Source organism: Lynx canadensis, chromosome A2 (assembly GCF_007474595.2).
Source record: "Lynx canadensis isolate LIC74 chromosome A2, mLynCan4.pri.v2, whole genome shotgun sequence".
Taxonomy (NCBI): Eukaryota; Metazoa; Chordata; class Mammalia; order Carnivora; family Felidae; genus Lynx; species Lynx canadensis.
The window spans coordinates 24,953,441-24,979,471 of record NC_044304.2 but is presented as its reverse complement, the minus strand read 5'-3'; the positions used below and the strand labels follow the sequence as shown (position 1 = coordinate 24,979,471).

Sequence of the window (26,031 nt, the reverse complement as noted above, 5' to 3'; positions counted from 1 at the left end):
TATTTTGTCAAATTAATTTTTGTAAAGGTGAAGTTCTGGGTCATTTTAATATTCTTGGAAAATGCTGCCAACTTCACCTGTGGAAACATATCAATTTATACATTCACAGTTGTGAAGCAAAATGTCTGTTTCTCCACATTCTTGCCCACAATGGGGTGTTATCCTAGAAAAATCACCAATTTGAAAGGCAAACATACTCTTATTTAAATTTCCATTTTGCTAGTTACTAAGGAGGGTGAACACTTTTCATTTGTTTATTGACTGGGTTTCTTCTTTTGTAAGTTAGCTGTGTTATTACAAAGCATTTCAGCTTTTTTTTTTAAAGGTATTCTTTTTTTATTATAAAATTAATGTATGCATACCATAAAAGTTCAGACAGTGTATAAATGTGTCACATAGTAAGTGCAGGGTTCCTAACCCTGAGAAATCACCACTGCCAACAGGGTGGACATTATTTATTCAGAATTTTCTAGAAAATTTGAGTGCCATCCTTTGGCCTTAAAGATTTCTGAAGGTTCATACATGGATTCAGTATCTTAAAAGGTGTTTTGCTCCTTGGCATTTTTGTTGAATACAGTTAGTAGGCTTATTTTGATAAATTAATCTTTTCAGAGAAGCCGTGTTGCCCAGAGGGACGATTACTGGATTTAGGGACCCCACCGACCACCATCATGTCTCCTACTGCTCAGCAGTGTGAGTGTGGACTACGCTGTCTGCTGGCCTTATTCAGCCCTTGAGTCAGCGCCTCTGTGCTGTGGACAGGAGTGCTTTTTGTTTGGAATATCAGCCTGCTGTGGTGTAAAGGCAGTAGCGAGAGGTTGAGGGCCCTTGATGTTTTCCAGCACCAGCACCACTGAATTGGGGATAATAGTTAATAATAGCCAGCATTTACTCTGTATATCCTTTATATACTTGGGTTTACTTATATCTCACAACTATTCTATAAAATGTAAAAGCTAACATTATCCTGGCTTTTCATATTCTAAAACTTGGGTTCCTAGAGGCCAAACCATTTGCTTAGCATCCCCAGGTAGCCAGTGCCAGAGCCAGAACTCAGACTCAGCCCTGCCAGGTGTGGAGGCCCCTGGAGAGGTTAACTACCCACGCTTCAGTTCTGGACAGCCTCTTCATGAACCCTGTCTCCCTCTTGGCCTTTATATGTATTGTCTGGTCCGAATGCAAGCAGGGACCTGGGGAACCCCCGACTGGTTCTCAGTCTTATAAAGACTTGAGCAAGTTGGGGAGCAAGTAAAAGGATGAGTTTCTACTGGACTGCATCCCTGCATCAGGGCTCCCAAGAGTGGGGAGAGCATCTCTGCCCGCGACAGTGGGCAGTTGCCATGGTGACAGCTATGGCAACGCTGATGCAAGTACGGGCCCTGTTCCCACTGGAGCCCAGCTGGTGAGCTGGGAGCCCAGCTGCCCGGGAGGATGGTTGGGGGCTTGCTCTGTCCTATGCAATGGGACCACGTTTGATAGAAATATTTGATAAATAGCACATGACTGACCAACACGGTTCATTTTTCCTGTCTCCAATTTATTACTTTTGTGGATTAGGTGGCCAGAAAATCCCTTAGACAATTTAGCAGGACTCAGGGACCAAGAGCAGGCATCTTGGAATTGGGCTGTCTCTGGCTCTGACTTTCAGTAGCCATGGAGCATTTCCAAGTCTAACCTCTCAGAACCTTCTTCCGTTATGGCTCTTATTTTCAGGGCCCCCATGAAAATTAAATGAATTAATCCACATAATAAGCACAGCACTAATAGTATTATTTTCATTATTGTTAAAATAATAATATTAGCCTGCCTTACTCAGAATTTCTCTTACTCTGAGTAATTGTCTTGCTCAGAATTACTCTCTTACCTAGAATTTGGGGGGTGGCTTGCTGTTTGTCATAGTGATGAAATAATCTCAGTTTGAATGGTGCCCTTGGCATTACCTTTCCTTTTTCTCCACATATGCTACAAGCCTGACGTGGTCCCACCCCCACCACCATACTTCACTGACGGTTTGGGAATAAACATGTTTTTATGTGTAGCCCCAGTCACTGCCAAAAACAGCATTTATGGTGCTTCTAATTACCTTGGAGACTGTGGTAGGTCCTGTATCAGAAAGTCAATAAACTGCTTTAAGCAATGCTGGCTAATTTAAGAATTTTTGGTGTTTTTAACTGAGTTAGAATCAGTTTTTAGAGATGCCCATTTCTGAATCCTGAGTTTTAGGATTGCAATTTTCATTTTGGAGGTGTTGGGCCACCTACATCCTGATTTATTAGCTTCTGATCAATGTATTATTGAATAAAGTGTGAAGACTGTCTTCTGCCCCACCCTGAGCAAAAAAAAAAAAATTCTGTGAGGGTGTCTGTAAATATAATTTTTGAGTTAGAGCTTTTCAGGATTTGAAAAACATGAGTTTATCTGCTTCTTCTTTGTGTCTGATTTGCATACAGTTTGATAGAACAATACCAAAGACTTCTTACTTTCTTTTTAAGACAAAAATTGGAAAGGGAGTTCAGGGTGGCTTTTAAAAAATGCCTTCTAAGGGCTGTTTATTTGATTCAAATCACTTTAAAAACAGAAAACTTAGCCATTAAAATTTTTTAACTAAAATCATACTTTTATCAAAGTAACATGCACACGGTAAAAATATGCCAATGAATCTACATGGATTTTTATTTGTAGATGTAGAAGACCAATACATAATACACATAATAATCTTTGATGTTGATGATGATGATGATGATGATGATGATGATGATTTTAAGGTCCAGTTGCACTTTATGTAAAGAGAAACTAACCAGTAACACTGGCTCTGGGCCTAGTACATAGTAAGCAATTCAATTTCCATCTTCTTTTCTTGGTTGTCACTGCTTCTGCAATGGTTTTAACATCTGTCTCTCTGTTCTCTGGAGCCAGACCACCTGGGTTTGAATCCTGGCTCTGCCACCTATTAGCTGTGTGGTTTTGGGTAAGTCACTTAACCTCTCTGAGCTTCAGTCTCCTCATCTGTAAAGTGGGAATAATAAAAGTACTTATAAAATTGTTTTGAGGGTTAAATGAGTTAATATTTATTAAGCACTCAGAATAGTGTCTGGCACATGATAAGCATTTATTACTTTTTTTTAAGTAAACCCTTAAAAACATGACCTCCATGACAGAGAGATTGAGGATTCTCTTGGTCGATAAGTAAAAGCTCATTGGTGCTGGTAAGTTGTGAGGGCCATGACCTAATCCCACATCTGTGGAGTTGAGGGGCCAGAGGCTGTCATCAGTGGAGAGCTTCAGTTTTTTGTTTCAGATAAGGCTGGGGGAGTGCCTGTCAGTGGTGGCTCATGGGAAGGTTGGGTACGTACAGGGAGTCCTGTTTAGAAAAACACACATTCGGGAAAGAACAGGCTCTCCCCAGGCAAAACTTTAGAAAAACAACAATCTGCTGCTCCTTGATTAAAGGGTAGAAAACTAATTATCCTTTCCGGAGGGACATGAGGCTGCTCTCTGCTGGACTGTGACCTGGAGGTGCAGGATGTGGATTTCCTTAGGATGTAATGAGGCCTTTCCCATTGAATATGTGCCATAATTCAGATGGATGCAGGTGGGGAGAGGGAGAATGATCCCCTTGCTTTTCAAAGTGACCCCTAAATGCTTTTGAAACATCATCTGCAGGTCAGCACTTTGAGAACATGAAAAAAATAATTTTCCTAAATTGGATTTCCAAAAGACCTCTGTTACAAAACATCCCTTTAAAAATATTCTGTAATTTCTGCTAATTACACCAGCTTACAATTAGCTTGAATGTTGAAATTTGGTGCTGCCAGTGAGAAGACATTCAATCCACTGACGATACAGATATGAATGCCAATGAGAAGAGTAACTGGAAAACACATTATTCTCATGCTGAATAAATACCAAGTAGTATGAATTCTAGTTTCTTTAGCAAGGGAAGGGAATGTGAACATTGCATCTTGGGATAATTTGTGTGTGCATTTCCTCACTGTCTTCCATACCATCCTGTTAGGGATGCAGAGTTCCTGTTGACCTGTACTGTTTGGCTAGAGATGTCAAGAAAGTTCAAAAAAGTCTTGCAAATATTTATTGAGCATCTGTCATGTGCCAGGTGCCCAGAGGGCAGGAATAAAACAGTAAAAAGACAGATGAAGTTCCTGTCCTTGGGGAGCTCATATTCTAATGACTTCAGTAGACTGGCCAATACCTAAGATCCTTGTCAACTTAGTTTTTCTACAGACTTTGCTCTTAGTTAATCTTTAGACAAGCCCCTTTCAGCTCTGTCCCCAACTCCACTCACTTCATCGTGTCAAGTCACCAGGGACACCTGCTTTGCCGAATTCAGTGGGCATTTCTCTCTCTCCTACTTGGTGATGTAGTTGAGCACTGCCTCCCTGAAACTCTTTCTTCCCTGGCTTCTTTAATACTCCTCTCCCTCTTCCCTCACCAAGGTGGGGCTTCTTCTCAGTCTAAAGGCTGATGCTTCTCGAATATACTCTCCAGTTTCTTATGTCCAACCGCTCACTACAATCTCCATTTGGAGATCCATACCAATTCAGATGATCTGTCTGCCCTTGACTTTTGTTTCCCAATCTGCTCCTCCCAAAGGTCTTCTCCCTCCTCCCACTACCAAAGGCACTTCCTCATCATCTCCCTCCTCTCTGTCTTGCCCCTACAGCTGTCCTCTCTACACAGCATTGAGAACAGTCCTTTTAATACGTAGATCGTGTTTCTTCTCTGCTCAAAATCTTCCCGTGGTCTCCCATATCACTCAGACTAAAATCTGGAAAACTTGCTGTAGTCTGTAAGACCCTTACCATCTGATTTCTGCTCTTAAACTTCCCGAGCCTCAGTTTCTAACTGGAAAATGGACCTGGTGAGACAGACTTCATAGGGTTGTTATGAGGAGTACATTAACAGTTTCTTTACAGTTCTTTGCGTACTAGCTGGCTCACACGGACAGCTTAATAAATATTAGCTCTAAGTATTTGCTGAGTGTCTACTGAGTGCCGGGCATCATTGTAGGCATAAAGGATGCTGCAGAGTAAAACATAGTTCTGTTCTCTCAGAGGTTACCTTAGGAGGTGATCAACTCTATGGAGAAAAACAAAACAGAGTAAGGGATAAGGGATGGTAGGAATAGCTGCTATTTGACTGTGTGACCTGGACTCATTGGTTTGTGACTTGGATTTGGTTTCAAGTCGGAAAGTGAGGCTCAAGGAAGTTCCTTAAAAGTTGCCCAAGATCACCTGGTAAACTTGAGCTTAAACCAGATTCTTGGAGACTGCACATCCCATGCTATGACCACCCTGCGTGTCTGCTGTCTCTCTTCAGTGGATTTACTTTGTTCTAGAAAGATTTACAGTGGCTGCCCAACACATGGAAATGTGAATGAGCAACCTGTGGCCCACCCTGGACTTGAAATATGCGAATGGACAGGAGCACTGGTGTCATGATGGGATGGTGTCTCTCAGGGTGTTTGGGTTTAAGTTTCCTGGGGCAGCTACTGCATTTTGTAGGTACTTTCTTCTGGATGAGGAGACAGCATGGGAACTATAGTGCAGTTGGTAAGATGAGAATCATATATAATCCAAAATGCACTTAAATGCCCTTGGGAAGGTCCCATGTTGGAGCCTGACATGCCCTTGTGACCGGGGTCCCCTTCCTCTGGTGCTGTTCATTTCGACAGTTTCTAACCGAGGAGCTGACTTGAATTTGAGGAGCTTTTGTTCAGAAAGTGCCTTTCTAGGACCAAGCACAGTCTGGAGAGGCCTGGGAAGAGAGAAGGTGGAGATGGTGCAGATCCACAGCCCTGCGTCAGGCTTGCCTCGGGGTCCAAGCCCAGTGCTTGAGGGCTACAGGAGATGGCCTTAACAATAGACACCTGTTCTCTCTCTCAAGTGCATGTGGTCGTATTCATGTTCTGTCACTGTGTCTATAGGGCTACTCTGTGATACTGCTGACCACAGACTTACTGAGGGCAAGCACCATGCATTCATCCTCCAGCTGCCGATCAAGGTCCTACAAAGTGCAGGGAATGCAGAGACAGCAGTGAACCCAAATAACACGGTCCCTGGCCTTCCAGAGCTCATCGCCCAGAAGCGGGCTAACTCTTAAAGTAGACCTTCTGTGCACCACGTGCCAAGCGCTTTACATATATTAACTCATTTAATCCTCACAACAACTCTGTAAGGGAATCCTGTTATTACCTCCATTTTACAGATGGGGGAAGTAGGGAACAGAGTGGGTAAGTCACTTGTCTCATGTCACACAGCTCGTGAATGGCAGAGCTGGTTCCAAGCAGATGCACTTTTAACCACTGCAACCAAACCTCTGCTTCACGGCACCACTTGGGAGTCACTGACATTTACCTTTGAAAGTTCTTTTTCTGGAGTACTGCACTCGTGAATGGCTTTTCTGAAGATAAAAGCTTTGTAGGAAGCTCAGGGGTGAAAGAGAAATGCAGCATGAGCCTCATGAGGTGGGAGTAGAGGATGGAACGGGTGTTGCTGCAGAATCTCTGAGCACAGAGAGTTGGGGCCCGGAGTGGAGAATGAGAGGAAGTGGAGAAAGCCAGAGTGTGGGAATTTTTATCATGGTTGAAGGACTGACATAAATATGTGTCTCTGAGACAGGGACTTGTAGGGCGGATTTCTCACAAGTACTGATAAAACTTCACATCTAAGCCATTTTTGTCAATTCCCAGGCTGCACAGAATGTTTACCCTCCTGGCTTTTATTTATGTAATTCCTGTTTCTGGAATGGTTAACAGTATTTTAGTTTGCATTATTATTTTATGAGGATTTTTTCCATTAGATATGTATCTTTTATTTTGCCTGAAAATTATATTTTACCCTCACTATTTTTATTTTTTCTTTATTTTTTAAGCAGTGAAACTTACAGCTTTTTTTCCTCTTTTTTTAAAAAAAGTTTTAATTTAAATTTCTGTTAGTTAACACAGTATAATATTAGTTTCAGTTGTACAATATAGCAATTCAACACGTCCATGTAACAGCCCGTGCTCATCGTGACAGGTGTACTCCTTAATCCCCATCACCTATTTCACCCATCCCCCTCCCCACCTCCCCTCTGGTAACCAGCAAGTTGTTTTCTGTAGTTAAGAGTCTGTTTCTTGGTTTGCCTCTTTCTCTCTTTTTTTCCTTCTTTGCGCATTTATTTAAGAATTTCTTAAATTCTACATATGAGTGAAATCAAATGTATTTGTCTTTCTCTGACTAACTTATTAGAGTACTCTCTAGCTCCATCCATGCCATTGCAAATGGCAAGATTTCATTCTTTTTTATGGCTGATTAATATTCCATTGTATATATATATACCACGTCTTCTTTATCCATTCATCAGTCACTGGACACTTGGGCTGCTTCCATAATTTGGCTATTTAGATAATGCTGCTGTAAACATTGGGGTGCATGTATCCCTTTGAATTAGTATTTTTGTATTCTTTGAGCAGATATACATGAAAACATGCTCCACATCACTGATCACCAGGGAAATACAAATCAAAACTACAATGAAATATCACCTCACACCTGTCAGAATGGCTAAAATCAACAACACAAGAAACAACAAGTGTTGGCAAGGACGTGGAGAAAAGGGAACCCTCTTGCACTGTTGGTGGGAATGCCAACTGGTGCAGCCACTCAGGAAAACAGTGTGGAGGTTTCTCAAAAACGTAAAAATATAACTATCCTATGATTCAGCAATTACACTACTAGGTATTTACCCAAAGGATACCCTCATTATTTAATAAATAAATAAATAAATAAATAAATAAATAAATAAATCCAAATTGCCTAAAACTACTGTGGTAAAATACATGTTTACCATCTTAGCCATTTTAGGTGTATAATAATTCAGTGGTATTAAGTACATATACAGGGTTGTGCATCCATCACCACAACCTAATTTCAGAACATTTTCATCACCCCAAAAGGAAATTGTGCACCCATTAAGCAGTCACTTCCTACTTGCTCTCTCTCCCCCAGCCCCTGGCCACCACTAGTTTGCTTTCTGACTCTATGAATTTGCCTATTCTGGGTATTTCACATAAATGGAATCATACACGATGTGGCCTTTTGTGTCTGGCTTCTTTCACTTTGCATAAGGCATTCAAGGTTGTTCCATGTCCTAGCAGGTGTTGGTACTTCATTCTTTTGAATCATATCCCATTGCAGGCATATGCACCTTTGTTTATCCATTTTCATTCACCAGTTGATGGAATTTAATATATGCCTTTTTAATACGGTTACTAGAGTACCAGCCACTTGTTACACACTCTTGTCCGAATCTAGAAAGAGCCCTTACATATCAATAACAAAAAAAGAACATCCCTGTATATAAATGGGTAAATGACCTGAACAAACATTTCACAAAAGGGGAAATACAAATATAATCATTTTATGGGTTTAAAAAAATCATTTCAATGTCTTCCTTTTAGTTCATTCTGGAATTCGTTTGATTAGACTAGTTCTACATTATTTAGGACCCGATCATAGACCTTTGTTTGGGATAATCTCCATTTGGGAAAAATTTCGTATGTTGATCTATTCAAGTAAGGCTGTGACCTGAAGATAATTTCCTGTAATTATTCCAGAGACTATATCTCTAAAGTTTTTGAGAAATATTTTTTTTGTTCTGAATTTTTCTGAATTCAGATGGATACTAAAATCATTTTGGAGAGTGTCTCATTTTTCAAAAGGGTCTCAATTTATATATTGTGGTTAGTCACTAACTGCTGAGACACAGAGCTGTGGCTTTTCAAAGTCTGGCTTTTCAAAGAGGCTCTTTGAAATTACATGTGTTATTTTTCTATACTTGTGCTGACCAATATGATAGACACATGCCACATACTGCTACTGAGCACTGGAAACATGGCTAGTGCCAATTAAAACTGAGGTAAGAGTAGGGGTATCTGGGTGGCTCAGTCAGTTAAGTGTCCAACTTTGGCTCAGGTCATGATCTCACAGTTCATGTGTTCGAGCCCCACATCAGGCTCTCTGCTGTCAGCAAGGGGCCTGCTTTGGATCCTCTTTCTCCCTCTTTCTCTGCCCTTCCCCCTGCTTGTGCGCTGTCTCTCTCTCTCTCTCTGAAAAATAAATAAACATTAAAAAGAGGATTGATCTAAGAGTAAGATACTCATTGGATTTGGAAGACATGAAAAAATGTAAAATATCTCTAATATTTTTTTTCTATTACATGTTGAACTGATAATAGTATCTGGATATATTGAGTTAAATAAACTATATGATTAAAACTAAACTTGCCTATTTCTGTTTACCATTTTAATGTGACTAATAGAGAATGTAAAATTACATGTGTGGCTCGCATGATATTTCTACTGGACAGTGCTGTTCTAGAAAACAACTGGGGAAGGGAGAGAAAATGGGAAAAAGCAGTCTGAATGGACACTTATGACTTCTGTGCCTTCAGAATCTTGAAAGAGATGAGAGAGGCTATAGTGGATCTGGATGCCTGCGGTACCCTCCCTGCTGGTCTCTGCCTTCATTCTGGACCCCTCGGCGGTCTTCTCTTCCCTCCAGCCAGAGGGATCTTTCTAAAGGCAAATCCCATGTCGTTCCCCACCATATAGCTTCAGTGGAGCCCCATCACCCCATGACCAGCCCCCCAGCCTTAGCCTTTAAGTCTCTGCCCTGTCCAGCCCTGGCCTCCTGTTCAGCCTCATTTCATGCCTCTCTGCCTCCTTCCCTACCTATTAAGGCCTTTTAGTAAACATTATTATGATTTTCATTACATAATACGTTTCTATAGTAAAGATTTAAAAATATGTATGTAAAAGCTGATGTCCAGGGGCGCCTGGGTGGCGCAGTCGGTGAAGCGTCCGACTTCAGCCAGGTCACGATCTCGCGGTCCGTGAGTTCGAGCCCCGCGTCAGGCTCTGGGCTGATGGCTCAGAGCCTGGAGCCTGTTTCCGATTCTGTGTCTCCCTCTCTCTCTGCCCCTCCCCCGTTCATGCTCTGTCTCTCTCTGTCCCAAAAATAAATAAACGTTGAAAAAAAAAATTAAAAAAAAAAAAAAAAAAAAGCCGATGTCCACATTTATGCTTCCCACCCCTGACCCAAACTGTATACATAATCAATCAATGTCAACAGTTGGGCATGTGCCCTGCCAGGGCCCTCAGCATGCTCGGAGCTGATTCTGTACGTGCGTGTGTGTGTAAAAGTAAATGGATTTACATGTTGCCCTGCCTCTTATTTCACATACTGTATTTTATGGTCTTTGCTGGTGATGGCACAAGTACACCTCATTATTATAAAAAATTTTTTTTTGGGGGCGCCTGGGTGGTGCAGTCAGTTAAGCGTCCGACTTCAGCCAGGTCACGATCTCGCGGTCCGTGAGTTCGAGCCCCGCGTCGGGCTCTGGGCTGATGGCTCAGAGCCTGGAGCCTGTTTCCGATTCTGTGTCTCCCTCTCTCTCTGCCCCTCCCCCGTTCATGCTCTGTCTCTCTCTGTCCCAAAAATAAATAAACGTTGAAAAAAAAAATTTAAAAAAAAAATTTTTTTTTAACATTTATTTATTTTTAAGGGGGGGAGGGGCAGAGAGGGAGGGAGACATGATCCTAAGCACGCTCCGTGTTCTGAGCATAGAGCCTGATGCGGAGCTCGAACTCATGAACCGTGAGACCACGACCTGAGCCAAAATCAAGAGTCAGATGCGTAACTGACTGAGCCACCCAGGCGCCCTCATTATTTTTAATGGATGCCTTAGTATTGTATTACATGGCTATGCTAGAATTTATTCATTTGTTATTGTTATTAATTATAATCTATTTCACCTGCATAGCAAAATATAGGCTATTATAACATTCATATCTATACCTACCATTTAGATTTAATAAAAATCTTTTTGCCCTGTTAGCTTCAGAATTTTTATGTGAATAAATGAAACATTACAGGTAGTGATGAAGCTTCACATGGGCCCCACCTGAGTCCCTTTCCCTTTCAGTCCCCAGAGGGGACCATTTATTTGCAGTTGATAAAACCTTTTCAGGGGCTCCTGGGTCAGCCGGTTAAGTGTCTGACTCTTGGTTTTAGCTCAGGTCATGATCTCACGGTTTGTGTGTTCAAGCCCCACATCGGGCTCTGCACTGACACCATGGGTCCTGCTTGGGATTCTGTCTCCCTTTCTTTCTGCCCCTCCCCCTCTCATGGGTGCAGGTACAAGCATTCTCTCTCACTCTCTCTCTCTCTCTCTCTCTCTCAAATAAATACACTTAAAAAAAAAAAACCTTTTCATATGTAGTCTTACATTTTTACTACATACATATGTGGCCAAAACAAGAGAGTGTTATTTTGTGAGATTCTACATAGTATCATATATCCTATCATATGCATACCTCCTGCAACTTGGATTTTCTTTCTTTATTTTTCTTGAGATTTTTCATTAATATATAGTCCTACATGGTCTTCCATTGTAAAGAATGAATATAGCTTCATTTAATAATCCCTTTATTTATTGACAGATGTTTAAGTGGTCATACTTAGCTTCCAGTTTTTTAAATATGCCATCTTGCCTCTACATCTTAACTCTTCACTCTTTTTTTTTTTTTTTTTTTTTAAATTTTTTTTTTCAACGTTTTTTAATTTATTTTTGGGACAGAGAGAGACAGAGCATGAACGGGGGAGGGGCAGAGAGAGAGGGAGACACAGAATCGGAAACAGGCTCCAGGCTCCGAGCCATCAGCCCAGAGCCCGACGCGGGGCTCGAACTCACGGACCGCGAGATCGTGACCTGGCCGAAGTCAGACGCTCAACCGACTGCGCCACCCAGGCGCCCCTTAACTCTTCACTCTTAACTTCAGCAATTAGGTCTGCCAGTTTTGTCTATTTAGGTAATCTTTGCAAAGTTCGACCTCCTGCATTTTTAGCTTGCTCTTCCTGTCGCCTGGCCTGCTGCTCCCTGTCTTATTACCTGGTTGAGTCCCTCACCTCTGTCAGGTCACAGGGAGGTCTCGTTTCCTCTGGGAGGTCTGTCTAGCTCCTCAAATGTCGATTGAGCCCCTCTGGCTCTCCCCATTACCACTGTTTTATTTTTCTTTAAGACTTACTATGTTGTTCTCTCTCTCTCTCCCACCCTCTCTCACTCCCATTGTCCTTTTGTAAGCTTCATGAAAGCAGACACTGTATCTGTGCTGTTCACTGCTGTGTCTCTAATGTCTGGTCTTGTGCCTGCCCTATGGAAGGTGTTCTTTACGTGTTGGAGAGAAATTAATATGTGAGCCCTTATGACTGGATACAGACCCCTTCTCTAAAAAGGAAGACTCTCGGGGCGCCTGGGTGGCGCAGTCGGTTAAGCGTCCGACTTCAGCCAGGTCACGATCTCGCGGTCCGTGAGTTCGAGCCCCGCGTCGGACTCTGGGCTGATGGCTCAGAGCCTGGAGCCTGTTTCCGATTCTGTGTCTCCCTCTCTCTCTGCCCCTCGCCCGTTCATGCTCTGTCTCTCTCTGTCCCAAAAATGGATGAACGTTGAAAAAAAAAAATTAAAAAAAATAAAAAGGAAGACTCTCTTTCAGGGTGCATTCTCAACAGGACTGTTGGAGAAGATCCAACCCGTGCCGAGTGATTGTACCAGTTGACTATTTTTGAGGTTCTGTGATCCTGTTCCCCCATATTTTATCAGGAAATAAAGAGTTGGAGTTGCAGCCATGGTGTAAGTGGAATGAAGCTGAGTGTGGCCTGTGAACTATGGAAACATGTTACGGGTGGTGCCATTGTGCCTTTGTTTAAGAGGCAAGCCTAGGTGATGAGCTTTCCATTGGGCAAACGACCTCTTCACAGTGAGCTTCTCCACAGAGAATTGGGTCTTCCTTCACCTGGCTAAACACCTGCCAGTCCATCCTCAATTACGTACCACAACCAGAATTAAGAAGACATTTACCTGAAAGACCATCACTGTCTTGAGTGCTCCAACCAGGATAAAATACCTGGCACAGGTGGTTATAGTCTGCACTAATTTCTCTATAAAATGTAGCCCTTTGGCTTTCCTCGTATTGCCACAATTGTCTTCATAGATAGAGCGAAGTAAAACAAAACAAAAGAAATAAAAGGAAAGTGTTGTTAGCAAGATGCCCTGGGTTGAGAAGTAAGACATTAAAATATTTGGGGCACCTGGATGGTTCAGTTGGTTAAGCATCCAACTCTTGATCTCGGCTCAGGTCGTGATCTCACGGTTCATGAGCCACCCAGGTGCCCCCAAATGTACCCCCTTTAAAGTAAGCTCTACACCCAATGTGAGGCTCAAACTCATCACCCCAAGATCAAGAGTCACGTGTTGCACCGACTGAGCCAGCCAGACACTCCTTGAAACATATCCTTTATACATAAGGAGGCGCTACTGTAATAGCTAATTAGAGTATTTAATAAGTGCCAGATTCTCTGCCAAACATTTTATGTAGTACATTAATTTAATGCTTCAATTTTGTGAGAAGAGATTATTATCCCCATTTTACAGATGAGAAAATGGAGGCTCAGAGACAGTAGAGAGTAGGTAGCCTGGTTGAAGTCCCCCAGCAAGAAGGAGAGGGAGCCACTCTTGGAGCCCCAAGTTGGTCGTACCTCAGACACTAGGCTCTTGGCCCCACATAGTGAGTGCACGGGCAGCAAAGCAGTCTACATATTCACTTCTGAAACCCATACTCTTAGGAGTTGCTCTGGAAATGGTCACTAATCCTCTTTTCAGGGTGGTGGAAAAAAGTTGTATTCATTTCCATGTGGTGGGAAATACATTCTGCTGCTGACCCTGAGGTTATAAGCTCCTGAGCTTATTCTTTTTGATTCCAGCCACACACACACTTCTGAAATTTGAGATCATTCCCTAAATGCATCTTGAATCCTGACTTGTTGCTCCTCTTGTGGGCATTTCTCCATGGGGACAGTGTTTCTAACTTTTCTTCCCAATCTTTCCTTCAGTTGTAACCTCCTTCCAGCCAAGAAGCTGTCCCTCCTGTGTCAATGGTTTCTCTCCTGCTTCACACCCACCCCTGGCTTCCCGTTGGTCCCTCCGCAGAGGTGGATGGTTGTTGGTCAACCTCGTTCCCCTGGCATCTGCAGGATGGGCTGTGCTTCTTAACCACGCGTGCACACACCGTGCACAGACCTGGCTCACATCAGGGGTCCAAGGACTGAACACACTATAGATAACTCCTCCTAGCCCTGTTAGGAGGCCCAACTGTGTACCTTCGTGTCTTGGAGATCTGTAGAACCAAGTACCTGTTTCTTACTTGGACTTTTGCTGACAGTGCAAAGAACTTGATTCCTTTTTTTTTTTCTTTAATAATTTCTTAAGTTTATTTGTTTTGAGAGAGAGAGAGCGCACAAGTCAGGGAAGAACAGAGAGGGAGAGAGAGGGAATCCCAACCAGGCTCCACACTGTCAAGCACAGAACTGATGTGGGCTCGAACCCACGAACCGTGAGCTCATGACCTGAGCCAAAATCAAGAGTCAAACGCTCAACCGATGAGCCACCCAGGCTCCCCAAGAACCTGCTTCTGAACACAAGAAATGGGACACCTGGATGGCTCAGTCAGTTAAGTGTCTGACTTCAGCTCAGGTCACGATCTCACAGTTTGTGAGTTCGAGTCCCGTGTTGTGCTCTGTGTTGATAGCTCGGAGCCTGGAGCCTGGAGCCTGCTTCGGATTCTATGTCTCTCTTTCTCTCTGCCCCTCTGCTGCTTGCACTCTGTCTCTCAAAAATAAATAAACATTAAAATAAAAATTAAAAAAAAAAAAAAAAAGAATGCCCTGGATTGACAGATTCACTCTGATCCTTTTTCTTTGCCTATGAGGCTTCTAAATTTGAGATCCTACTAAGCTGGTCCCTCCCACAAGAAACCCCCAGGCTACATTCTCCCAGAAGCATGTTCTTCCCTGTTTAGCGGGGCTTCTCTCTATATGCGAGGGGCTACATCCTCTGAATCTAGAGTCAGACACATCTGGTTATGAATCCCAACTTGGCTGTGTGACTTCTCACATGTGGTTTAACCTCTCTGCAGAGGTTAAACAGATGAGGTTTTATCTCATCTGTAAAATGGGGTAATAATAATATCCCCCATTATACCATAATATTATATAACAATATTTTATGACACAAAGTTACATTATTTTTTAAAGTTTATTTATTTATTTTGAGAGAAAGAATGCCCGCAGGGGAGGGGCAGAGAGAGAATCCCAAGCACGCTCTGTGTTGTCAGCACAGAGCCTGATGCAGGGCTTGATCCCACAAACCATGAGATCATGACCCGAACCAAAGCCAAGACTTGGACGTTTAACCGACTGAACCACCCAGGTGCCCCAGAGTTATATATTTTATTTAAAAGTATATAATGCTGGGGTGCCTGACTGGCTCAGTCAGTAGAGCATGTGACTCTTGATCTTGGGGTCAAGCCCCACTTTGGGTGTAGAGCTTACTTTAAATAAAAAAATATTTTTAAAATAAGTATCTAATGCCATTATAATATGTTTTATATATTTACATATATATAATATTGTAACACATGGCACCATTATAACACTATTTGTATGTCATGTATTAGCAGAGTACTGTAACGTAACATAATAACCTATCTTATTGCGTGACTTAGATTATGTAGGCAAAGTGCCTAGCGCAGAACCTGGCACATCCCTGGCACAATAATCACTGCTGATTGTTGTGATCATAATTTTCTGTAAACCACACCATATAAAACAGGGGAACATTCACTCGCAATGTTCTAGTATACGTTGTTGCTTTGGAAGCAGTGAAGCTCATCAAATCATTAGGAGAGCAAAGCCCAGTTATAACCGGGGAGAGGAGGGAGCAGTATCCAGGGAGATGTTTTGTTAAATTCTAAGTTTTTTTCTTCCCAAAGGAGAAATGCTTTTTTAGAAGAACTTAGACCAACATGTTACTTAATAGAGAAGAGTATTAAATCTAAATAACCACCCACATGCTCTGTTTGTCTTGAGATGTTATTAGCCTGGGTTTTTATTGTTGTACGTGTGGGTGAGGAGGAGGGTGAGGCAGGAGTGGGGCTGGATATAAAGATACAGCAGGTGGGAGTTCCCATCTGTTTCGGTGAGTTGTCCCAGCTTTTCTGTGTCAGTCCTGTGCCCCTGGTCGAAAGCTTTTCTTTGAGCCAGAATTTGGGAGGAACGGGAGGGGATCTGTGCTGACATCTTTTAGAACTTAGCAGTGATAGAACTGGATTTAGAACCCTCATCTCGTCTTGACCATGTTCTGGGTATTATTTCTTCTGTTTTGCACATAAGAATATGAAACCCCGTGCTCAGGGTCACACAGCTAGTAAAACACCATGGGATCTGAGATTAGACAAATGAGATTAGAATCCTGATTTTACCTGCGTGCATCACTTAATATCCCTAGGTCTCTGTTTTCTTACCTATTAAATGGGTACAATGAGAACCCTAGCTCGCAGTGTGAGAGTCAATGAGATTAACTCTATGAAGTATTAGCATGTGCTGTTTTAAGTACTCCATAGACATTAGCTGCTGCTGTTATTATAATTACCTTGCATATTGCTTATCTATCTCTTTCCTCTGGTAGAGCCTATCAAGACTTTTCCTCAAGCCTGATACACTGCAGGGTGCAGTGGTCACTTCTGCCTTGTGTTAGTGCTGACTGTGGCACAGAGGTCGAAGTAAAGGTGTGACTGTCACGTGAAAAACCAACACCACTTCTTTGGTTCATCACTGACTAAAACTCCAGGGAAAGTCCAAGATGGACGTTTCTCAGGGATGCTTTTCAGTGAGGTGGTACCTCAAGCAAACATGAAATTTGAATTTCCATATTGACAGACATAGCATTTTTGGGAGGAGTAACTTATTACTCCACAAACACATTGTAAAAGGTGTCCCTGTGGGCGTGTTGGCAGCTACAACATTGGATTCACTCTTCAGGACAGAAGTAAGGTGTCCCTGGTGTGCCTGAAGCTGCCCAGCCACACTGCTGCTTCTTTCCATCCCTGTACTGTGTCCCCACCTCCTGTGCTGACCCCACTGGAGCCCACCTCTGTCACATCTAAGGAGATTGCTTCACGTGGAGGGATTAATAGGTGAGGAAACCAGTTCCGACTGGTTAGGCAGCAGCTGCATGTCCTGTGGACGGTCCATGTACCGTCCCCCTGAAAGTCTGGAGCTCCCGTGTGGCCTGCACCAGGGAGAATTCCAGGCTCGGCTGGAGCTGTAAACACCACGTGATGGCATCCGTTTGGGAATTGTTTGTGTGTGAGAAATGAAGATCAAGATAGGGAGCTTGGTCTGGCTTTTTGATTGCATCCAGGTTGACTTTTAGATTAGATTTTATTTTTTTAAGGGTGAGGGCTTGACTATTTCTAAGGGACTCTGGAGCTTTCCTCCTGGGGGACTAGGAAGGGGTTTGGAGTGTGTTTGGCTGCTACGGATGGCCAAGCTGTAAAAAGCCTGGCTGCTGCGTCTGCCTGGGCCATTTCTCCAAGCATCTCTCTCTCTCTCTCTTTTTCTGATAAAGCTACATCGGAAGTGGGTGATTTCCTCTGAGTCTCTAACCCATGAGTAATGAAACACATTGTCTTGTCTTTTCTCCTCTTCTAGGCCTAGGCGGATTCTGCAAAACAGCTTCCCTATGTTCCCCTCCCCTAGAGCCTGGAATTTCAGAGGGGTAAGTGTTTCCCCGGGAGTGCTCCCTGCTGCTCTATGCCCCGTTCTGGCTGCTCCAGAGAGGATGCTGTTGGGGGTGGCTTTACTAATCCGTCTTCGTTTTAGCATTTGGAGGAATCACGGTCGGTCGTACCAGCGGCTGTGGCTCAATTAAAAAACGTGAGTGGCCCAGTAAGCGCCCGCCAGTGTCCATTTGCCCTAAAAGGTCTCGGGAAAGCACCTGATGAAGAAGCCAAGTCAGGGTTGATGGGCAGGGGGGGGACATTGTGCCCATTTTCTTGGGAACCTGCAGGGGCCCAGTGCATAATGAAGAAAAAAGAAATCGGAAATGTACAGTCTGTTAATATGTAGATTTACGACTTCATGGGGAGCTTTGTTTTCCAGAAGAGAAGCCTGTAAGCTCTGAACAGATTTTAAGGGGAATCATAAAAATCTCCCAATCATAAAGCCACAGACCCTTAGAAGTGTAGAAAGGGTCAGATCTAACCTCCTCTTGATGCAAAGTTCTCTACCTTAATAATAATAATAAATAATAATAATAATAATAATAATAAAGTATATGGAAGCCTGCTGTGTGCTAAAATGAATTCTAGCTCTGGCCTCAGGAAGAAGACCCTGGCCTGTGTATAGAATGCTCAGAGCTCTGTTTCACGACCTGGCGTTTGCATGTGTCATTCCTTCTGCCTAGAGCACTGCCTGTGCTGTCCAGCCCTGCACTCCTACACACACTGAAGCTGCCCCACCGGCTTCTTCCCTTGGGTCTAAGTCTTGATATCACCTCCTGTGGGAAGACAAGAGCTGAGGCGCTCCCGTAGACCCCTGCACTCTCTTCTCATTGATAGGATGAGATTGTTAGTTAGGGCTTACTAAAACGTTAAGATTGGAAGCTCTAAGCATCAGGTGTGGAGGAGAGACCTTGTATTTCTCTCTTGTTCACTGCTGTCTCTCTGGGCCTAGCACATACATGCTTAATTAATTTGTTGGATGTATAAACAGATCTTTCACATCCATCAGACACAAAATCGACTTCAGGTTGTGTTTTGAGGTCATGTCTTTGGTCTTTTCAGCACTGTTTTTACTAGTTCAATTCACCTTTAGTATCTTACATAGATCTCTGCCATTTTCCCCAAGTGTCTTACTGAAAATAAATATAGATCATGGCAGTATTTTAACTAAGGGTACAATATGCTTTTCACCGAGTACAAAGAGAAATGCGTTGACCTCTTAAGGAGATGTGCATGTCTTACTGAACGTAAACTGTGTGTCTCCTAAGTTGTTTATGGTTTTGTGGATAAGGTCCCCATTTCTCCAAGTGTGTTCAGTTGGATGATCATAACCATTAGGTGGAAAAAAAACCTGTGTGGTCAAATAACCTTGGGGCACACTGAGAGCACCTAATTAAATATGCTCACCACTGTGAGACTTCTCAGAGCCTTTGATGTGTTGCTGTGCTTAGAGACTACATTAAAGAGAGTTGATGGAGTTGGTGGCATTTCCCCATTGCCAATAAATCCTTTGTTGACAAGGCAGTTTGTACATACTTTGGAATAGTTGACATTTATTGTCAATTTTGAGCTATAGAGAAATTGGACCTTCTATGAGCAAGTTGGCCTATTTGAAGGCATTTATTTTCCCTCCCTCTCTGGTGTCCCTTCAGCACACCCTAACCTTCCTTCTGATTCAGCAGTGGTCACTAGTCAAGTACTGGGGTACATCTAGGGTGACCAACCACTCAAGTTTACCTGCAATTGCCCCTGGGTTTAGCACTGGAAGTCCCAGGTAAACTGGGACAATTGATTACCTTACCTGTGGCCATAAGACCTCTTCAAATGTCTTCCCTTGAAAAATGCTTTGTAAGTTTTTGAGCACAACTCTGTTTTACAGAAATTGCTGCTCAGAGGAGCCTGTTAGATACACACTTGGTTTAAGTGACCCTTTGATACTCTCACCCCTGCATGGTAGTATTTAAAATTAGGGAATCACTGCAGAAGAACAAACAAACTGTCCCTGAATAATTGCAACCAAATAGATGACAGAATCTTTTTTTTTTTAACGTTTATTCATTTTTGAGAGACAGAGTACAAGCGGGGGAGGGGCAGAGAGAGAGGGAGACACAGAATCCAAAGCAGACTCCAGGCTCTGAGCTGTCAGCACGGAGCCCGATGCCGGGCTTGAACCTATGAACCATGAGATCATGACCTGAGCCAAAGTCAATAGTCAGACGCTTAACTGACAGCCACCCAGGTGCCCAGCTGTGGTGTTTATTTTGGTCCCGTGTCCTTGCTCTGATTTTTCCTGGCCCATGGGGCTTATTGGTAAAGTTAGACAAGCTGACATCAAGATATGCCAGAGGGAGATGGTCTGGGGCCTGATAATTGCCAGATTGGCCAGATTGATCTGTCTCCCTCTTGGAACATAATCATCCGTGACATCGAAGGGTTAGGAGGGAACCCCACCAAGTGGAAACACCCTTACTCCCAGCCAGGCTATGCTTTGTAACCATCGTTATGGTAATTGGAAATGAAGAACAAGAAGCACCCAGAATGCCAGAATGAAGACATTTGAGGCATTATCTAGCTGATACATTTTCTATAATGAAATGTGACTCCCAGGCTTGTTAGACTGAGCTATGCATGCTGTCCTAGGGCAGGGCATGTTTTTTGTGAATGCTTTATTTTCTTCTTTATTAAGAAAGGAAGTTTTTAGAATCTGTGTGCTCATGAATTTCCCATATTTATATGCGTGGCAGAGGAAACTATTGTAAGCATTTGTAATTCCATTCCTGTTTGGCTTATAAAGAATAAAGATCCTGTGTTAGTTTGCTTATGCCCTGGGCATTTGTAGATTTTGGGGGTGGGGTAGGAGGAAGTGTTGGGGAGAGATGGATGGTAAAAGGCAAGGGGAAAAGGAACCACATCACTCTGGACGAGAAGCCAAGTGGGAGACATGTGAGGGCTAAGGAGGGAGCCGGGGACAGGGCCCGAGGGAAGAGAGGGAGTGGTTGGCATCTTAATAAGGAGTTTGGAAAAAAGATGAGATGTTTCAAAATAATTTTAAGGAAAATCTCACTGAATGAATTGTATTGTAACCCCCTCCTTGTCTTCCCTGGAAACATTCACTCCAGATCTACATTACTCCTCAAGGCATTAGGAGTAGGGTTTATGGTTTTCCTTTTGGGGGGTCTGGGATTTTTGGCTGAGGAGACGTTCAGGAAGAGCTGGTGGCCCTTGGATGACATTCTTCCTACCTACCAAGTGATTTAGCCCTTTTAGAAGTTGTCGTTATTAAGTGCAGGCTGGGTCTCTTGGTTCCCACGCTCATCTAAGGAGACAGAGGCCCTTGGTGCTACCAACCCTCCTGATTCCCCCATCTTCCTGGGCAAGGGGTGATGCCGTGTCTGTCTCTCACCAGACCTATGGGTGCTGCACATACACTCATGGAGAGAAGCCAAGAGGATGGTTTGGGTGGGGGCAGTTCTAGAGGGAACATTATGAGTAAAACCAGAACAGAATGATGAGAATAAGAAGATGGGACCCTGAGAGGTGGGACCCTGGAGTACTGTTACTAAGTGCTTCCATTAGGTGCTCACTGCACATCTGGTCCCCATCTGATTGGGACAGTGCTGAGCTCAGAATTTCCACCCTTCCTTATGCAAATATTTGCTACAACTCCTCCAGTTAGCTGAGAGAGGGAGGGAGGGAGGGAGAGAGAGAGAGAGAGAGAGAGAGAGTGATACAGGAAGGAAACTCTCCCTAGGAGTGTGAAAATATCAAGAGCACAACTCCTGCCCTTGGAAATACTTAGCAAGACTTACTACTACGTACAAGGCATTGTTTAGGTGTCACAACTGAGATTTCAATTAAATATCAGCCAGATTCCATGGCTGTGCTTATCTTGTCTCTTTCTCTAAGTGCCTGTTCTTTACTCCTGCCTAGGCTATTTGGGAAGAAATTTCTAGACTCTGAGGCTTTGGAAGAAACTTTGGACATTGTAGCCGACCTTTTAATTTTCAGATGAGGAAAACAAGGCCTCGTGTATTAGTGGGGACTCTTTTGGTTACAAGTGATAGAAGCTCCATTAAAACTGGCTCAAGTGGAAAGGGAGATTGTTTGCCTCATGTGACTGAGGGAAACTGAATGGGTGGGCTTCAGGGTATCCAGCGGTACCCAGGGGTGCTCTCTCCCAGCTTTGTTATTCCTGGGGTATGGATCTTATCTTACATACTCCATGTGAACTGCTTTGGGAAGAGAGGATGACCACAAACAACCACTCCTTTCCAGAGAAAAGAAAGATGCTTTTGATTCCAGGGTCTATGTATGAAATCCCAGCGTAGGACTCTGATTGCCCTGTCTTGGCAAATAGTTATACCTTGGCCAGTCACGGTAGTCAAGAAGATCAGACAGGCCTTGGTCACCTGTTCCTCCTGAGGGAGCTAGGTGGCCAGGGTTTTGTTACTGGCCACCTAGGGGTAGAGAAGCCACTTGAGGTAGAGAAGGGTCATTTTCTCCAAGGCCAAGTTTGCTACTGTTACAAAAAGGGGGTCTGGTTTCTACACAGACAGGAAATAATGGGGACCGCTCCTAGGGTCACTCGAAGTAGAGGGATCAGAATTAGAACCGTATTTCCAGGCAGAGGGTCCTGTGCCTGCTCCATGCTGCCTTGACACATCCCAGGTCCTGTGCTTGGAAGGAAGTGCACAAAACTCAGTGTAGTTGAATGTTTCTTGAAAGCCAGGCTGAAATGTTCCAAAATTCACAACTCAGTAGAGGGATAGTCAAAACATATCTGGCCAGGCCAGTGTTTAATGTGACCTTACTGTGTCTACCCTGCAGAAGAAGGCAGCACAGCTTTCTCTTTTCCTGCAGCCTCAGTTTGTACATTTACTTCCATTTATTGACCATCAGCTCCAGGCCAGGCTATGGCAGCCCTGCATGGTAGATGTATTTATTCCCATTTCAAGGTTGAGGAAACTGAGCCTCACCATGTGGTAGCTTGCCTAAAATCTCAGCTGTGGTAAGTGACGGAGCCAGGATTTGAACCCGACACTGTCTGTCCCCAAGCCATTAGAGCATGTTGCCTCTTTAAAACAAGGCTGATGAAACATACTTTTTCTTCAAAGGAAATTAGACATGAAGATTTTTTTTTTTTTTTTTTTCAAATGCTAGAAACAAGTTGAGTATTCTACGATAAACCTTTTACTGCCCAGAATCCCTTCAAGTTCCCTTCTCCTCCTTTGGGCTTAATTTTTTGAAGTTTATTTATTTATTTTGAAGAGAGAGGGAGAGAATCTCAAGCGGGCTCATGCTGCCAGTATAGAGCACGACTTGGGACTTGAACTCACAAACTGTGAGATTAAAACCTGAGCTCGAAATTAAGAGCTGGACCCTTAACCAACTAAGCCACCCAGGCACCCTGGACTTTATCTTTTAAAGGTTTAACCTTCGCTGCTATATTTATGAAAAATATACTTTGCCTTTGTAATGATGAGTACAATTGTAACAGTTCCCTTAATCCTAGGGAATTAGCCCATAGCATTCACTTAGGTTATACCAGGCACTGTGTTGAGTGCTTTATGCTGATATTACTTCCCAGAAAAATCCCAAGATAGATGTTGTTTGAGCCTCATCCTCATTTTACAGATGAGGAAGTAGAGTAAACATACTCTAGAGTAAACAGTTTTCTATCACTGCATAACAAATTACTGCAAATTTAACAGCTTGTAACCACAACCCTTCACTAGGTCACAGCTCCACAGGTCAGAAGTCTGGGAGTGATGTGCTGGGTTCTCTGCTTAGGGTCTCATCAGACTGGAATCAAGGTATCGGCCAGAGTGGGGTCCCATCTGAGACACAGAGGCCTCTTGCAAGCTTATTCAGCTTATTGGGGGAATTCAGTTCCTTGTGGTTGTAGGATGGACGTCCTCGGTTCTTTGCAGGTTGTCAGCTGGGGGTGGCTCTTAACTCCTAGAGCCCCTTCTCGGTCCTTCCGTGTGTTGTCTTCCATCTCTGAAGCCAGCACGAGAGAATCTCCCTCACATCAAATGCCTCTTATGCTTCACATCTCTCTGACTTGAGGAAGAACCCAGTTCCTTTTAAGGGCTCACCGGATTAGATCACCACCCAGATCATCTTCCTTTACATGATCTAAAAGTCAATAATTAGTAATGTAGCCGTGGGGTGATACTTCATCACATTCTCAGATTCTGCCTGCACTCAGGGGAGGGGATTGATTATACAAGGTGTGCCCAGTAGGGTCTGGGGGCTTGAGGAGCCTTGCTATAATTCTGCCCACTGAAGAGAGGTTTAAAAATGGAGGGGTGTCTGGTGGCTTAGTCGGTTAAACCTCCAACTCTTGATTTCGGTTCAGGTCATGATCTCATGGTTTGTGAGTTCAAGCCCCGCATCGGACTTCACGTGGACAGTGTGGAGCATGCTTGGGATTCTCTGTCTCTCCCTCCTCTCTCTGCCCCTCCCCTGCTGGCCTTCTGGTGCCCCCACTCTCTCTCTCTCTCTCTCTCTCTCTCTCTCTCTCTCTCTCTCTCAAAATAAATAAATAAACTTAAAAAGTGGAGCAGGTTGCTCAGGGTCACATGACAGGTAAGTGGTGGAGGTGGGATTCTAACCTCAGCTCACCTCATTCCAAAGCCCATGTTCTTTGCCAGTACCTTTTGGGAACTTCTCTTCAGTACTAAGTTACTAACTTCCCTCATATACAAAGGACTCTTGCAAAGCAATAACACAAGTTTGAAAACTCAACAGGAAAATAGTTGAAGGATATGAGTAAATAGCACAGAAGAGAAAACACATATTACAAGTAAACAAAGTCAAGTTGTTCATTCTAACTCATACTTTAAACATATTTTTAAATGACAAAAGAAATAAAAAAAGACACTGACATAATGTGTCACATTTATTTAGCTCTTATAATATGTTAGCTACTGTTCTTAGTCCTTTGCATGTCATCACACCCCCAACAACTCCATCAGACAGATGGACTATTATTATGCCCATTTTCCTGATGGGCAAACTGAGACCCAGGATTTTAATTACACAACTCCAAGGTCTCATAGCAATAAAGTGGTAGATTCTGCTTTGGAACCCGGACAGCCTGTGCTCTGAGCCACTTAATTGTTCAAAGTACAGATGGTGCAGAAGTATATAATGTAAAACTCCATGTTTAGGATTAAACCAGGATTAAAGCAAACAAAAATAACAAAAATGAAACCCCCTTTATAGGAAGAGAATATATGCTTATATACACAGAAAAATGTCTGAAGGAATATCATCATTGACTGACAACCTGTTCCTGTGGTAGTTACATGTTTTTGGTAATGTCTGAATTTCCGGGAGAGAGAGAGAGAGAGAGAACACATATTGCTTTTATAATTAGCAAAAACACTAACACTTATATCAATTAAAATCAAACACCCTCCACAACGAAACCTTCCGTAAGCAAGAGGAGGCTTATTTTAAAACCTCCTGGGGCTGGGGCGCCTGGGTGGCTCAGTCAGTTAAGCATCTGCCTCTTGATTTCAGCTCAGGTTGTGATTATCCGGTTCGTGGGTTCAAGCCCCACATTGGGCCCTGTGCTGAAAGCATGGAGTCTGCTTGGTCTCCCTTTTTCTCTGCCCTTCCCCTGCTTGTGCTCTCTCTCTGTCTCAAACAAGTAAACTTAAAAAAATATACAAAAGCTTCTGGGGCTTAGAGAACATCAGAGTGCATCACTGAACATGTGTTGTGGCAAAACATCTAGGGGCTGATCAAATCTGGGCACACAGAAGAGGCAGGCACCTGCTGAGCTGGGCTGCAAGACATTTGCCCCCACCCTGCCTCACCGTCCTCACTCCCCACCCCCAATAGTCAGTCTAGAGGCTGCCTCTCAGGGTGAGAAGTTTTACTGCCCACCGCCTCTGGCCTCTGGACAGCCAAACTCTTGAGTTTGGTGGACAGTCCTTGGCAGTCATAACAAAAGCATTAAGTGGTGAAAAGGCACATGCTTTGAGGGTGCAATGCCGATCGGAAACTTCAGACAAGACACATTTCACAGTGTCAGGTCCTTATCGGCAGAATGGGGACAATAATGCTGTCTTCTCAAACCTTGAGACTTGGTTATAATGGGTGTAAAGTGATCTGAATAATAATGCCTCCGTGTAGTTAAGTGTGCAGAAAATATTGGCTCCTTGTAATTAGAGTTCTCTTACACCTGAAATGACTTTCCTAAATATGTGTGTTTAAGAAATGCCTTTTCTGTGTGCGGTGCCCCCTCAAAAGGAAAAACTGACTGTGTCTGGTTTCCGCTTAGCCCTCTTGCCTCATTTCCCTTCAGGCAGTGGAGAAGCCAGCTCGAGAGTAGCTGCTGA

The 26,031-nt window shown here is 43.3% G+C and overlaps 1 protein-coding gene across 1 annotated transcript in view; it reads left to right on the top strand.

Moving 5' to 3' along the window:
• ARHGEF3 (Rho guanine nucleotide exchange factor 3) overlaps positions 1–26,031 on the top strand; it is a 269,708-nt gene that overhangs the window by 41,575 nt on the left and 202,102 nt on the right. Inside the window, exon 2 of the mRNA XM_032592322.1 lies at positions 17,607–17,673. Coding sequence (XP_032448213.1) covers positions 17,607–17,673 — 67 coding nt within the window. The remainder of the gene's footprint in view (positions 1–17,606; positions 17,674–26,031) is intronic.